At 42.1% G+C, this 14,241-nt stretch overlaps 1 protein-coding gene across 7 annotated transcripts in view; it reads left to right on the forward strand.

Annotated features, from left to right (window-relative positions):
- IGF2BP2 (insulin like growth factor 2 mRNA binding protein 2) overlaps positions 1–14,241 on the forward strand; it is a 148,775-nt gene that overhangs the window by 118,388 nt on the left and 16,146 nt on the right. For 3 of the 7 annotated variants that reach the window (XM_037131309.2, XM_053657989.1, XM_053657991.1), the window contains 5 exons: positions 135–269; positions 6,801–6,881; positions 8,699–8,821; positions 9,148–9,283; positions 12,222–12,350. In XM_037131309.2, coding sequence (XP_036987204.1) covers positions 135–269; positions 6,801–6,881; positions 8,699–8,821; positions 9,148–9,283; positions 12,222–12,350 — 604 coding nt within the window. The remainder of the gene's footprint in view (positions 1–134; positions 270–6,800; positions 6,882–8,698; positions 8,822–9,147; positions 9,284–12,221; positions 12,351–14,241) is intronic. The other 4 variants (XM_037131310.2, XM_053657988.1, XM_037131311.2 and 1 more) reach the window with 4 other exon arrangements.

Below are 14,241 nucleotides of genomic sequence, written 5' to 3' on the forward strand. Positions count from 1 at the left end.
TGCAAACGGGCTGACGATGCTCCCTTGTCTGGCTGGGTCCTCGCTGTGCGTTGGCTGGCGTGGCGCTGTCTCGGGACTGACTAGGATCCTATCCCAGATGACGCTGTGCTATGGCCCCTGATTCTTTCCCACAGGGTAGACATCCACAGGAAGGAAAACTCGGGGGCCGCAGAGAAGCCTGTCACCATTCATGCCACCCCAGAGGGGACCTCTGAAGCATGCCGCATGATTCTTGAAATCATGCAGAAAGAGGCTGACGAGACCAAACTGTAAGTTTGTGTGCAATGCCCAGACCGTCCCACAGAGAATAAGAGCAGGTGCTCATTCACGGAGCCGAGACATTTTTCACAAGCTCTAACTCTGTTACTAAGCAAAGGGAGGGGGGAAAGATTATTTTTAAGAAATTTTTTTCCAAAGACAATGCAGTGGGAAACAGATCTTGTGTATTTATGATATGGCTGTTTCTCCCATGTATTTTGCCTGGTGATCCTAATGCTTTCCTCACTCACTGGTAATGCTGGTAGGGATACCAGTGTCCTGCAGTGATGGAAATGCTCTGTGTCTGCACCGTTCAGTACAGTAGCCACTTGCCACGTGGTGGTATTGAGTGCTTGAAACGTGGCTAGTGCAGCACTATTCTTTTTAACTTACTCAAATTTGAACAGCCCCCTGTATGGCTAATGCATTAGGTGGTAGTGCAGGTGTAGAAGGTACATTATCATCAAAACCATCATTTACCATTCTGGGAAAGGCTTTTGTCACTTGCTCCTTAAACCACTTATACCCTTTAAAAACTGGGTTACATTTCCATTACTAGTAGGAACTAGTATCCAAGTGGCTACTTAATTCTTCTTCCTCTTTTTCCCCCCTTTCATGTCATTCATTCACTTTCTTTTCTTTTACAAAATACTTCTTAGGATTCCTGAGTGTTGTACCAATTTGAAGAGTAAATATAGTTCTTACAAAAGCAATTTTCTTCATATTACAAATGAATTAATGGTAATGGAATAGATAATATAATAAAAAAGGCTCCATGTCAGATCAGCAGAATCCACTTACGGGCATTGGTGACAGCTTTGTAGAGAAGCACTGAGGGTAAAGTGAATATGAAATTAATTCAGAAATAATGTCAAATAAGAGTGCTCCGAAACCACAAACATGGAAGTAGTCCTAAAAAGAAAAACACTACAAAGCTATTCTCAGGTTTCTAACCTTTCACTTAGGAATTATTTACTCTATTTCAGGCTTTTGAAACTCACCCAAATTCCATGGCTTAACTTGAAGAAGCCCCTCCCTCATCCAAGTTTTGCAGACTTTACAAATAACACGCTCTTTGGCCCTTCAACCTGGGTACACGCAACTTTCAATATTCTAAATAATCAAAAAGACTGGTTTCTAAATTGGATTTTTAAGTTTTCGTGTAAAGCCAAGATGGAGTGTGAATGTCGTGGAAATGCGTGTGTCGTGTGTCCTGTGTGCCCGGCGCTGTGTGGGGGTCGGGGCTGCGGTCGTGCCTGAGACTCAGTTCCTGCTTTCACGGAGCTCGCAGTCCGCTGGGAGCGGCGTCCACTGAGCAGCCCACCAGTGTGCAGTGAAACGGCCACGAGGCGTGCCGACAGCGGGAATGACTGCTCGTTACTGGGGGCCCTAATCAAGGTTTTAGGGGGCGTGGCAGGAAGTTTGGGGGTTTCAGGGAAGGCTTCCTGTGTAGGTGACATGTACTCGGAGCCCTGGGGGTAGTGGGTAACAGGTGGAGGATGTAGGGGAAGAGGGATCCTAAACTTTCTTTTTATTTGTTTATCAAATATTACTATGTGCCAGGCACTGTTCTATGAGCCATTCAACAAAGCTGACCCCCCCCAAAAAGCAAACCACCTGCCCTCCCAAAATTACATCCCTTTATTTTAAGGCAATATAATGCATCTTTTAGATTCTTTTGATTTCAGTAACAAAACATAAGTGGCTTAAGCAGTAAGAAACCATTCCATGCCACGTAATAAGAAGTCCTAATAAGGTAGAGCAACTCCAAGGTCAGTTGAATCGTGGACTCAAAGCCCGTGACTTCTCCTTGTTCTACCTTCTTCGGGGTGTCTGATCCTTTCCTGGCCCTGACAGGATGGCTGTAGTGGTTTCAGACCTTGTGTCCCCACAGAATAATATTCAGAAGTTAACAGACAAAGCTGCTTTTTCCTATTCTTTCTTTTTTTTTTATGGTGGTAAAATCACATAACGTGCAAGTTACCATCTTAACCATTTTTAAGTGTATAGTTCAGTAGAGTTGAGTATGTTCACATTGTTGTGAATCAGGTCTCCAGAATGTTCTCATCTTGCAAAACTGAAACTCTGTGGCCATTAAACAACAACTCCCGTTTTCCACTCCCTCCATTCCCTCCCTGGTAGCCACCATTCTGCTTTCTGTTCCTATGAATTTGACTGCTGTAGAGAACTCAGATAAGTGGAATCGAACAATATTTAATATTTGTCTTTTTGTGACTGGCTGTTTTCACTCTACATGATATCCTCAGGATTCATCCATGTTGTAGCATGTGACAGGATTTCCTTCCTTTTTAAAAGGCTGCATAATGTTTCATGGTAGGCATATGCCACGTTTTGTTTGTTCATTCATCCATTGGTAATTTGGGTCGCTTTCTCCTCTCAGCCGTCGTGAAGTGCTGTTACTACCGTGGGTGTGAAGATCTCTTTGAGACCTTGCTCCCAGTTCTTTTGGATAAATACCCAGAAGGGAATTGCTGGGTCATATGCTGGGTCGATTTTAATTTTTTCGTGAAGCCTCCATACAATTTTCCATAGCAGTTGTACCATCTTACAGTCCTACCAACAGTGCACAAGGGTTTTGATTTCTCCACATTCTCACCAACAAAAAAAACTTATTTTCTGTTATTTTGATAGTAGCCATACTAATGGGAATGAGGTAGTATTTTGTATTCACAATACCTCATTGTGGTTTAAGATTTTATTTATTTATTTTAGAGAGGGGAAGGGAAAGAAAAAGAGAGGGAGAGAAACATCAGTGTGTGGTTGCCTCTCATGTGTCCCCTACTGGGGACCTGGCCTGCAACCCTGCCATGTACTCTGACTGGGAATTGAACTGGTGACCCTTTGCTTCACAGGCTGGTACTTGATCCACTGAGCCACACCAGCCAGGGCAGTCTGCATTTCTTTTACGTGATGGTGATGTTGAGCATCCTTTTTATACTTTTTGGCATTTGCAGATCATTTTTGAAGAAACATCTGTCGAGTCCTTTGTACATATTTCAAACAGATTATTTGGTTATTTTATTGTTGAGTTGTAGAAGTTCTTTACATATTCTGGATATTAGTCCCCTATCAGATATATGACTTGCCAGTATTTTCTTTCATTCCATAGACTATCTTTTCACTATTGTTTCTATTCTTTTTTAAAAATATTTTATTTATTTTTAGAGAGAGAGGAAGGGAAGGAGAAAGAGTGGGAGAGAAACATCAGTGTGTGGTTGCCTCTCATGTGTCCCCTACTGGGGACCTGGTCTGTAACCCAGGCATGTGCCCTGACTTGGAATTGAACTGGTGACCTTTTGCTTCACAGGCCTGTGCTCAATCCACTGAGCTACACCAGCTAGGGCTTGTTTCTATTCTTTGATGCAGAAAAGTTTTTAAGTTTGATATAGTCCTATTTGTTTATTTTTTATTTTTATTGATCATACCCTGGTATCATACCCAAGCAATTACTGCAGGTCCTGGTCAAGTATCTCAGTTGGTTAGAGCCCCATCCGGATTCGCCAAGGTGCGGGTTCTGTCTCTGGTCAGGACACATGTAAGAATCAACCATTGAGGCCTTGGTTGGGTAGCTTAGTTGGTTAAAGCATTGTCCCAAACTCCAAGGTTGTGGGTTTGATCTTTCTCTCTCTCAAAGTCAATGAAGAATTTTTTTTTAAAAAGAAACCATTACAAAGTCCAGTGTCATGAAACTTTCCCCATGTGTTTTCTCTAGGAATATTGTAGTTTTCAGTTTTATTTTTAGGTCTTTAAAACGTTTTGAGTTAATTTTTATATATGGAGTAAGATAAGTCCAGCCTCATTTTTTTTTTTTTGCTTATGTGTATCCAGTTTTCCCAACACTATTTGTTGAAGAAACTGTCTTTTCCCCATTGTGTTGCCTTGTCACACGTGGCAAAGATCATGTGACCATACATGTGAGGGTTTATTTCTAGGATCTCTATTCCATTGGTTTGTCTGTCTTGATGCTAGCACCTCACTGTTTTGATTACTGTAGCTTTGTAATATGTTTTGAAACGAGTTCTCCAACATTGTTCTTTATTCAAAATTGTTTCGACTATTGAAGTTCCCTTGAAATTCCATACAAATTTTAGAATGAATTTTTCTACTTCTGCAAAAAGTTGCCACTGGGATTTTGATAGGGATTGCATTGTATCTGTACATCACTTTAGGTAGGGTGGACATTGAAACAGCATTAAGTCTTCCAGTCCATGAATGTAGGATATCTTTCCATTGTTTTGTCTTTTATTTCTTCCAGCAGTGTTTTGTAGTTTCAGTTTATAAGTCTTTTACTTGGTTAGGTTTATTCCTAAATATTTTTTTTCTTTATGATGCTATTGTAAATGAAATTATTTGTTTAATTTGTCCTTCAGATTGTTCATTTTTAGTGAATAGAAACACAGTATCCCACGACATTGTTGAATTAGTGTATTCTAACAACTTTTTGTGGGATCTTTAGGATTTTTAACATAGAAGATCATGTCATCTATGAATAGAGATAATTTTACTTCTTCCTTTCTGATTTAGACACTTTTATTTCTTTTCCTTAACTTATTACTCTGGCTGGGACATCCACTACTATGTTGAATAGAAGTGGTGAGAGCAGGAGCCCTCGGTTTGTTCCTGATCTTAGAAGAAAAGCTGTCAGTCTTTCACCATTGAGTACGAAGTTCGTTGTGGAGTTTTCACAAGGATATTTATTATGTTGAGGTAGTTTTATTCTCTTCCTAGATTGTTGAGTGATTTTAACATGAAAAGGTGTTAAACTTTGTCAAATGCTTTTTTTCTATCAATTGAGGTGATCATGTGGGTTTTGTTTCTCATTTTGTTAATGTGGTGTATCACATTGATTGGTTTTTTATGTATTGAGCTACCCTGGCCTTCCAGGAGTACATCCCACTTGGTCATAGTGTGTAAACCTTCTTACATGCTTTCAGGTTCAATTCGATGGTCATTCTTCAAGTATTTTTGCATCAGCATTCTCATTAGGAATATTGGTCAGTCATTTTTTGTTTGTTTTGTTTTTGTTGAGATGTCTTGTTTGGCTTTAGTATTAGAGTAAAGCTGGCCTCATAGAAGGAGCTTGGAAGTGTTTATTTCTTTTCAGTCTTTCGGAAGAGGTGGAGAAGGATTGATTTTAGTCATCTGACCCGGGCATTTCCGCGTTGGAAGGTTTTTGATTATTTACTCAATTTCCTTACTCATCATTTGTTCAGATTTTTCTGTTCATATTTTGATCTTGGTAGTTTCTGTGTTTCCAGGAATGTATTTATTTCTTCTGGGCGGTACAATTTGTTGGCGCGTTAACCGTTCAGAGTCTTCTCTTATCATCAATCACTGCTTGTTTCCGTGGCATCAGCTGGGATGGCCTCTCTTATTTTTCACTTTCTATGAGTGTTTTCTCTCTCTTTTTCCTTAGTTCACCTAGCTGAATTGTTGATTTTGTTTACCTTTTCAGAAAACCAAACTCTTGGTTTTATTGACTTTTTCTTTCGTTTCTCTATTTTCTGTTTTGCTCATTTCTGTTCTGATCTCTATTATTGCTTTCTTCATGTTAGTTTGGGTTTTGTTTATTCTTTTTCTAATCTCTTGAGCTATAAAATTATTGATCTGAGATTTTATTTCATTTAGCTTTTTAATCATTCAGCTGTGTTTTGATTGGGGAGTTTAATCCCTTAGCATTAAAGTGAACACTAATGGGGGAGACTGAGAATTGCCACTTTGTTCACTCGTGTTTCTGTGTCTTGCAGTTTTATTGTCCCTCCTTTCCTTCCTTACGGCCGCCCTTCGTGTGTTCGTTTCTGGGTGTTTTCTCTTCTTTTTTAGTGATATGCTTTGATTCCTTTTTATTTCCTTTTGTGTGTATTCTGTAAGGGTGCGTATGTGTGTATGTATGTGTATATATCACTGCAGTTATATAAGACATCTTAAAATTATAACATTCTATTTTAAACTGGTAACAACTTAACTTCATTTATATTAGGAACTCTACTCCTTTACAGTGCCACTCTCTACTTTTTTAAATTGAATATTAGGGTGGCAATGGTTAATAAAATTATGTAGGTGTATAATTCAATAATACATCATTTGTATATTATATTATGAATTCACTACCCCAGGTCAGGTCTCCTTCCATCACCATTTATCCATTCCCCTTATACCTTCTTCTACCTGTACTTCATTATTGATGTCACGATTTAATTTTTGATAGTGTATACCCATTCACATATTTACATTTTTGGTTTTTGCCATTTAAATTTTATGCATCAAAGTTACTATAGTGCAGGTTACTGTATTTGTGTATTTTTATTAGAGAATCTTATATTTTCATATGACTTTGCGTTGCTGTGTACTGTCCTTTCATTTTAATTTAAAGGATGCCCTGTACCATTTCTTGTGGAGCTGTTCAAATAGTAATAAACTCCCTCAGCTTTTGTTTATCTGAGAAAATCTTAATTTCTCCTTCATTTTCGAAGGACAATTTGCCAGATACACTATTCCTGGTTGACAGTTTTTTCTTTTAGCAGTTTGAATATATCATCCCACTCTCTTCTGGCCTGCAAAGTTTCTGCTGAGAAATCCACCGATAATATGGAAACTCCTGGGTATGTTACTAATCACTTTTATCTTGCTGCTATCAAGATTGTTTTTGTGCCCCGGCTGGTGTGGCTCGGTGGATTGGGCACCAGCCTGGAAACCAGAAGGTCACCAGTTTAATTCCCAGTTGGGGCACACACCTGGGTTGTGGGCCGGTCCCCAGCTGGGGGCGTGTGAGAGGCATCTGATTGATGTTTCTTTCACACATTGATGTTTCTCTCCCTCTCCCTCCCTTCCCCTCTAAAAATAAATTTTTTAAAAAGTTTTTTTTAAAGGATGGTCCTTTGTTTTTGACTTCACGCGCTGGGGGTATAATGTACCTCAGTGTGGTTCTCTTTGGATTTATGCTAGTTGGAAGTTTTTGAGCTTCTTAAATCTGTATGTCTCTTTCTTTCCTTAGATTTGGAAAGTTTTCTGTCATTATTTTTTCAGATAAGCTCTTCACTCCATTCTCTTCTCCTTGTGGATTCCTGTGATATGTATACTGATCCACTTTATAGTATCTCCTAAGTCTCTTAGCCCCTCTTTGCTTTTCTGCACCTTTTTTCTCCTCTGACTTGATGATTTCAAATGACAAGTCTTCCAAATTTGTGGATATTTTATTTTGCCTGTTAATATCTGCTGTTGAACCTTTTAAATGAACATTTTAGTTCAGTTATTGTAATCTTTAGCTTTATTATTTGTTCGGTTGGTTTCTATAGTTTCTGTCTCATTGGTTCTCATTTTGTTCACATCATTTTTCTGATTTCATTTAGTTTGTATTCTCTTTTAGGTCATTGAGTTATTTTACCCTCTTCGTCAGGTAGTTCATAGGTCTGCATTTCTTTAGGGTCAGTTTCTGGGGCTTTATTTTGATTCTTTGAATAGTCCATGTTTCCCTGTTTCTTTTTATTCTTTGTAATTTTTTCACTTGGATTTAGACATATAAAAAAACAACAACCCTTCAGTCTTTGCATACTGGCTTCATTCAGGGGAAGACCTTCTCTATAATCAGCTGGGCAGCAGGTTCTAGATCTCTGAAACCTTCTTTGATCTCTTTCTCCCCCTGACTTCTGACTGTGTAACTGCAGCCCTAACATACTCTACCTCTGTTTTCAGCACCTTCCAAACTCAGAGCCAGTCTCGTCAGCACTCCACTTCAGGAGAAAGAGAAACCAATCTCTTGGGCAGCCCCCAGACAAGCCAGAGTGCTGGGCTCATGTCCAGTCTTTTTGTTTTCAATGGAAGAGCCCTGGTAGGAAGAATTGCTTCTCAGTTGCTCTTTGATATGCTATGTAGCGGAAGGAGCATGAACAGGCTCCCCAACTACCACAATTTTCCTTCCCCCTTCTCTGGAATCCCTTCTTGGTTTTATAACAGCCTGGGCACTATAGCATCTCAGCTGCTCCCTAGGGTTCTCACAGAAGTATTTCGATTTGTCTGTTGTTATTAACTTGGTGTCTCTGTGAGGGTAGGAGGACCCAAAGCTTCCTAGTCGGCCATCTGAGTAATGTCATCAACCTTTGTTCCTTTTTAAGAGCAAAGAAATCCTTCCTAAAGTCACCCAGCAGAGTTCTACTTATACCTCAATGGCCATATCTACCTCATGGACTTATTCCCAACCAATCACAGCGAGGGAGTATAATTATAATGACTTGGCTTGTGTTAATGAGAAGCCATGCACTGGGGTTAGTAAGGAGGTCCTCCTCTGAAGCCCATCACCACTTGGTACCTTAACAAAACAGCTTCTATTTGTGAGAACTGAAAAAGAAAACCAGGGTAATAGCTTTTGGGCAGCAACTGCTGTGCCCACCTTAAATGTTAAATTGTTGATTGTCTCTTTTAGAGCTGAAGAAATTCCTCTGAAAATCTTGGCCCACAATGGCTTGGTTGGAAGACTTATTGGAAAAGAAGGCAGAAATTTGAAGAAAATCGAACATGAGACTGGGACCAAGATAACGATCTCATCGTAAGCCACTCATTCAGATTCATTGTGCCCTGTGAGGGAGACTTTCGGCATTTTCATCTGCTTTTCTATAAAATGGGACTGTAATTATAAGTGATATAACCGTCTCCATAAAAACAAATACATAAATAGCTGTGAACATATTTTGCTACAGATAGGATCTAGGTCACTGCAAAGACTTGAGGTAAAATAGCAGGGATCCCGTACCACAGAATCTGATAAGGAAAGCCAGTCTTCTCCCCACCTGCGCCACCGACTTGTTTGTGATCCTCCGGGGTTTATTTTTCCTTTTGAAAATGGGAAGTTTCTCTATCTCTCCCGGTGGCCAGCCTGCAGGACTTGAGCATTTACAACCCCGAGAGAACCATCACTGTGAAGGGCCCGGTCGCAGCCTGTGCCCACGCGGAGACTGAGATCATGAAGAAGCTCCGCGAGGCCTTTGAAAACGACATGCTGGCTGTTCATGTAAGTGCCTGATGCCTCCTTCCGCTGGTTTTCACACGCGTTTTCAGGGAGGACACGATCCTCACTGAGAACAACTGTCGTTCGGACAGTGAAGAAACACCTTAAAATAGGTGGGCAGTTCTTCCTGCCTTCTCGGGGCAAGGGCATTACAATAATCAGGAGACCCACTAGTAAAATGCACTAGACAAAATAGTGTGAAACCATCAAAGTCATAACTTTGAAGATTTTAAAATGAGGAATTGCCTACGATATAATGTCAGTTAGAAAAGAATATATAAAAGAGTGTAACTAGGGTTATAGTTATATGAAGGAATATGGATCAAAATGACTGGGAGACCACCTAGAAAAATAAAAATAGCTAGTATGTTAGGAAAGTGGGATTTTTTTTTTTCACTTTCCAACTTTAAAATTAACATCTGGTTTTTATCTCCTGCTTACTCATCTGCTCTTTTAGGTGACCCAGTAAATCAGGGGTATCAGACTCATTTTCACCGGGGGCCACATCAGCCTTGTGGTTGCCTTCAAAGGGCCGAATGTAATTGTAGGACTGTGTAACTGTAATGACTCCTTAACAGTTAAGCGAGAGCTCGGCCCTGCTGCTGGGTAGAAACAAGGTGCCGGGCCGGATAAAACAAGGCGGAGGGCTGGATTCGGCCATGGGCCTTGTGTTTGCCACCACCTCAGCCCTAATACTCCTGACAGACTGGTTGCGGTTTCCTCTTCCTGTTACTGCTGTCCAGTTCCCACATGATAATAGGGAGACACCAGACTGGCATCAGAAGTCTTAAAAGTACTTGTCTGTTGGCAAGGCTCCATTCAATAAGTTTTTTTATTTTCTATGATAATGACTCTCTAACATATACTGAAGAGAAAACGATGCTGTGATAAGCCCTCACACTTCCATAATACAGCTTTGACAATTACCAGCTCCTGGCCTATTTTGTTGCATCTTGAACCGCCATCCACTTCTCTGCTCCCTGCGGAGGTCCTGCAGCAAATCCCAAACCCGGTGCCATTTCACAGAGGAGTAGGTGCTGACGAAGAGCTGTGTGGGCTAAACCTCGTCCCCTCCCTGCAGCCCTTCCCACAGTACCTGTTCCCTTCCTCAGGTCAGTGCTGTGTCCCCTGCCCTAGCAGCCCACATCACGTGGCACTCCAGAGACAGGATGGGGAGAGGACCCCAGCGTGACCTGTGTCCCCCATCCGTGTGTGTCTGTGCAAGTATCATCCAGTGATCTCATCATCATCTTTTGGCATTTGACGTCTTACAATAAACATCTCTTTCTTCAAAAGGGTCTGGTTGCTCCCATCATCATCCTCTGAGCCTGTCACTGAGATTCATTCGTCTGTCCCAAAGTCACACGTTGATAGGTGAATGACAAAAACTACTAGATTTTATATAATATATCAAATTGTGTAAAGGTTAAGGATCCAGGCTCTACTATATCAAACATTCTAAAAGAAGCAAGTTACTAGGTGACCCTAGCCACGGATTAAAAAAAATAGAAGAGGTTTGGGGAGACAGAGGGCAGGCAAGATTGGACACAGGCCAGAGTGGGTGACCACACCTCTCTGCCTTTGAAGGACTGTGTCGTCAGACCCCAGTGCCATCGCTTGTGCGGCCATTGCTAAAGCGCCAGTGGCCAAGATGAAGTTTAGTCCCTTCTGACTTCTGCCCAGAGCAAGAACCTCAGAAAGCATTTCGGAGCATCTTCCCGCATTCACAGGAAGATCATGTCTTCTCTTTCCAGAGAGCTGGGGCAGAAGTACGATGTTCAGCCCAGGCTCATCCAAAAGGATGACGAGGTTCAGGCTGTACAAGGACTTTACAAAGGGCAGTAAATTGGCAGAGTAGTCCAGTTCACAGAAAGAAGTCTGCCATCCACATTGAACGAGCACAGCGGGAGAGAGCCAGCAGGACAGCTGTTAGTGCGGGCACTCGCCCTGGCAAGGCAGTCTTCCCTCGACCGAAAGATCCTGGAATGTGAAACCAAATCTTGCCATGTGGGAAAGGAAAAGGGCAAATACAAGGAAGAAAAACCTAGAAGGTGCAGGAATAAAGTAACCTTTACACAACTTTCATGAGAAAAACTTAAAATGGGGGACCACCTAGCCTCTAGCCTATGTGAGATCCTCATGTTTAAATGTGAAACACATAGCCAGATGATCACGAAGCTGGCAGCTAAATGGTGCACAAGCCAGAGTTGTGAACCGGCCTGAATCTGGACGATGGAGGCTACATGTGTGCTGTCCTGATGAAGGGCCTGCTCTTTCCCCGGACAGAGTTAGGGAAAGACTAGTGGTCCAGCATGTTTAAAGCCTTCCAGTTCCACAAATACTTACTGAGCGCTTGCTCCATCCCAGCACTGAGCACAGCACTGAGCACCAAGTCAGGCAGTCTCTCTGTTCACGGGGAGTTGTGGTCTGCAGGGGGCGGGCACTCTTTTAGAGAAACACCGGAATGTTAGGAGAGCACAGAAAGGGCACTTGAGCCAAAACCTTTGGGGTGAGAGAAGGCTTCCTAGGTATGAAGACACATAAGCTCAGGTGAAGTGAGAGGAGAGACAAGCTTATTCCTCACAGGGCCGACAAAAGGTGTACTGCCCAAAGGTGAGAGAGGACCAGGACAGGGCAGGTTGGGGGGGAGGGGTTAGCAGGAGAGAGGCTGGGGAGTGGCCTGGGTCGCCAGGAAGAGCCTTGTTTGCTGTTAAGATGTGTAGGTACTCTCAAAAATGGCAGAGGAACTTCGAAGGAGCAGTGTGGTCAAGTTGAGGTTTGGGGAGCCCTCCCCAGCAGCAGGGTGGGGAAGGAGTCCTCAGGGCCAGGGCGGAGCTCATCAGGAGTCACTGGTGCCATCCAGACCGGAGGTGGAGGTTGACCCAGGCCAGCTGGGGCTCCGGTCTCCTCCCCTCATCTCTGTCTCCATTTCTGTTCCCAGCAACAAGCCAATCTGATCCCGGGGTTGAACCTCAGCGCACTTGGCATCTTTTCAACAGGACTGTCCGTGCTGCCTCCACCAGCAGGGCCCCGAGGAGCTCCCCCCGCTCCCCCCTACCACCCCTTCGCTGTAAGTAGCTCAGCATTCAGGGGCTTGCTCTGCTCTGGGCACCTTCAGGCAGCAGCATGGCTCTGCTGGGTCGAATCTGAGCTAGAGCTTAAACTTGGAGGCCATGCTCATAGTGACTGTAGGGAGAATCCAATGCTTCTTAGGACTCCTTCCTCTTAGAGCGGTTAATATTAGCTAACCTCCTCTAAATAGGTGCCCTTAAATGTACCATGTGTCTTATCTAGGAAGGAAACAAACCACTAGCAAATTCACTAATGATAAACCTATTTATTGTCCAAAAGGATTTGTTAGCTCAAATAAAATCTTCATGAGTGTTGTTCATTTATTAAAATATTAGGATGTCTCTTTCCCACCTATGTCTACAATGTAGATGCAATATTATATACTTTATTATACGATATTATATTTGAATAATGGGCAGTTTTTAAAAGAAAATAATCTACAGTGTTTGTTTCAAAATACTTAGCATAATGCCTGGTATTTAGTTCTCAATAACCATTTATTGCTGAATTACAATTAATAACAAATGTGAATTTTACGAGTTTTCTACTTGTTGCTCCCATTCATAAGACAAGTTGGGGTTCAAGGTACTCAACAGCTTTTTTAATTCCAAATTCTCCATACATACCGTTTATTTTTGAAGCAAAACTTTCTTTCCCCTGATGTTTATATTGTTTAAATGGGAAGAACCAGGGTGGTGAACATGACCCCGGCCACCCCTTTCTTTTGAATTGGGGGTCTCTGGCACAGGCCTTGCAGAGAGAGGGTTCCTAGGAGCATCTGTAGAGAGAGGGCGGACCCTCGGCTCCTCCACCACCAAAATGCCGGCCTGAATTGGCACCATGTCCTCAGTCGCGTGAACTCGGGCATTTCTGCAGTCTCGTTTCTATGCAGGTCTTCTGAGTCGTTTCTGAATCTTCATGTCATTTATTTAGAGTGATACCCATTTTCCCCTAAACTAAGGATAGGGCCCAGTATTGAGCTGTGGGGTGTGTGTGTGTTCGAAGGAGCTTGAGGTGAGTCAGGAGGGATTGTGGCCGCCCCAGGAGCTTGATGGCTGTGGGAGGTGCATGTTCCCGTATCTTTGCTGTGAGATTTGAGAATGACCGAGCATAGTACAATTCCATGTTGTTGAAACCCACCTCATTTCTTAGCATAAAGACTGTGTATACTGCCCTGGCTAGTGTGGTTCAGTGGATTGAGCATCAGCCTGCAGCCATAGGGTTGCCGGTTTGATTCCCAGTCAGAGCACATGCCTGAGTTGTGGGCCAGGTCCCCAGTAGGGGGTGCTCAAGAGGCAACCACACACTGATGTTTCTCTCCCTCTCTTTCTCCCTTACTTCCTCTCTGTCTAAAAATATAAAATCTTAAAAAAAAAAAAAAAAAGACTGCATATACTGCCTCGTAGGTGACATAAAGCCAGGCACCCTCTCCACCCTAACAACACAAATGGTGGGGAAAAGGTACAATAAAACAGACCATTTCTAAAAGCAATCATCTAAAACAGGGGTCATCATCTTTATTTCCCGTCTTTTTCTAATGATGTGTAACAGCTGATCACACACTAAGGCCGTTAACCACGTGTCGTGTTGTAAATGTCCAGCCAGTTATCATTTCACCGCTTCGTTTGTGGTGTCCTGTGCCATAGTAATTTAAAATAAATACACTTTGAAACAAAAGATTGCACGAAGTAAAATGTCGGTGTTTTCGACATACATTTACACGTATATTTAAATGTTTTCTCAGTGTACCTACAGTTGTGTCGTTGAAAAGTACAGATGGGATCATGTCATGCTCAGTGAATTACAAGTTATTTCCTTACTTTTTATGGGCATCTTTCCATCGCTAGACCTATTTCTCTTTAACAGCTACTTACTCTATTCCATTGAAT

The sequence above is a fragment of the Artibeus jamaicensis genome, unplaced genomic scaffold, assembly GCF_021234435.1.
Source record: "Artibeus jamaicensis isolate MK-2021 breed Jamaican fruit bat unplaced genomic scaffold, CSHL_Jam_final scaffold_474, whole genome shotgun sequence".
NCBI lineage: Eukaryota > Metazoa > Chordata > Mammalia > Chiroptera > Phyllostomidae > Artibeus > Artibeus jamaicensis.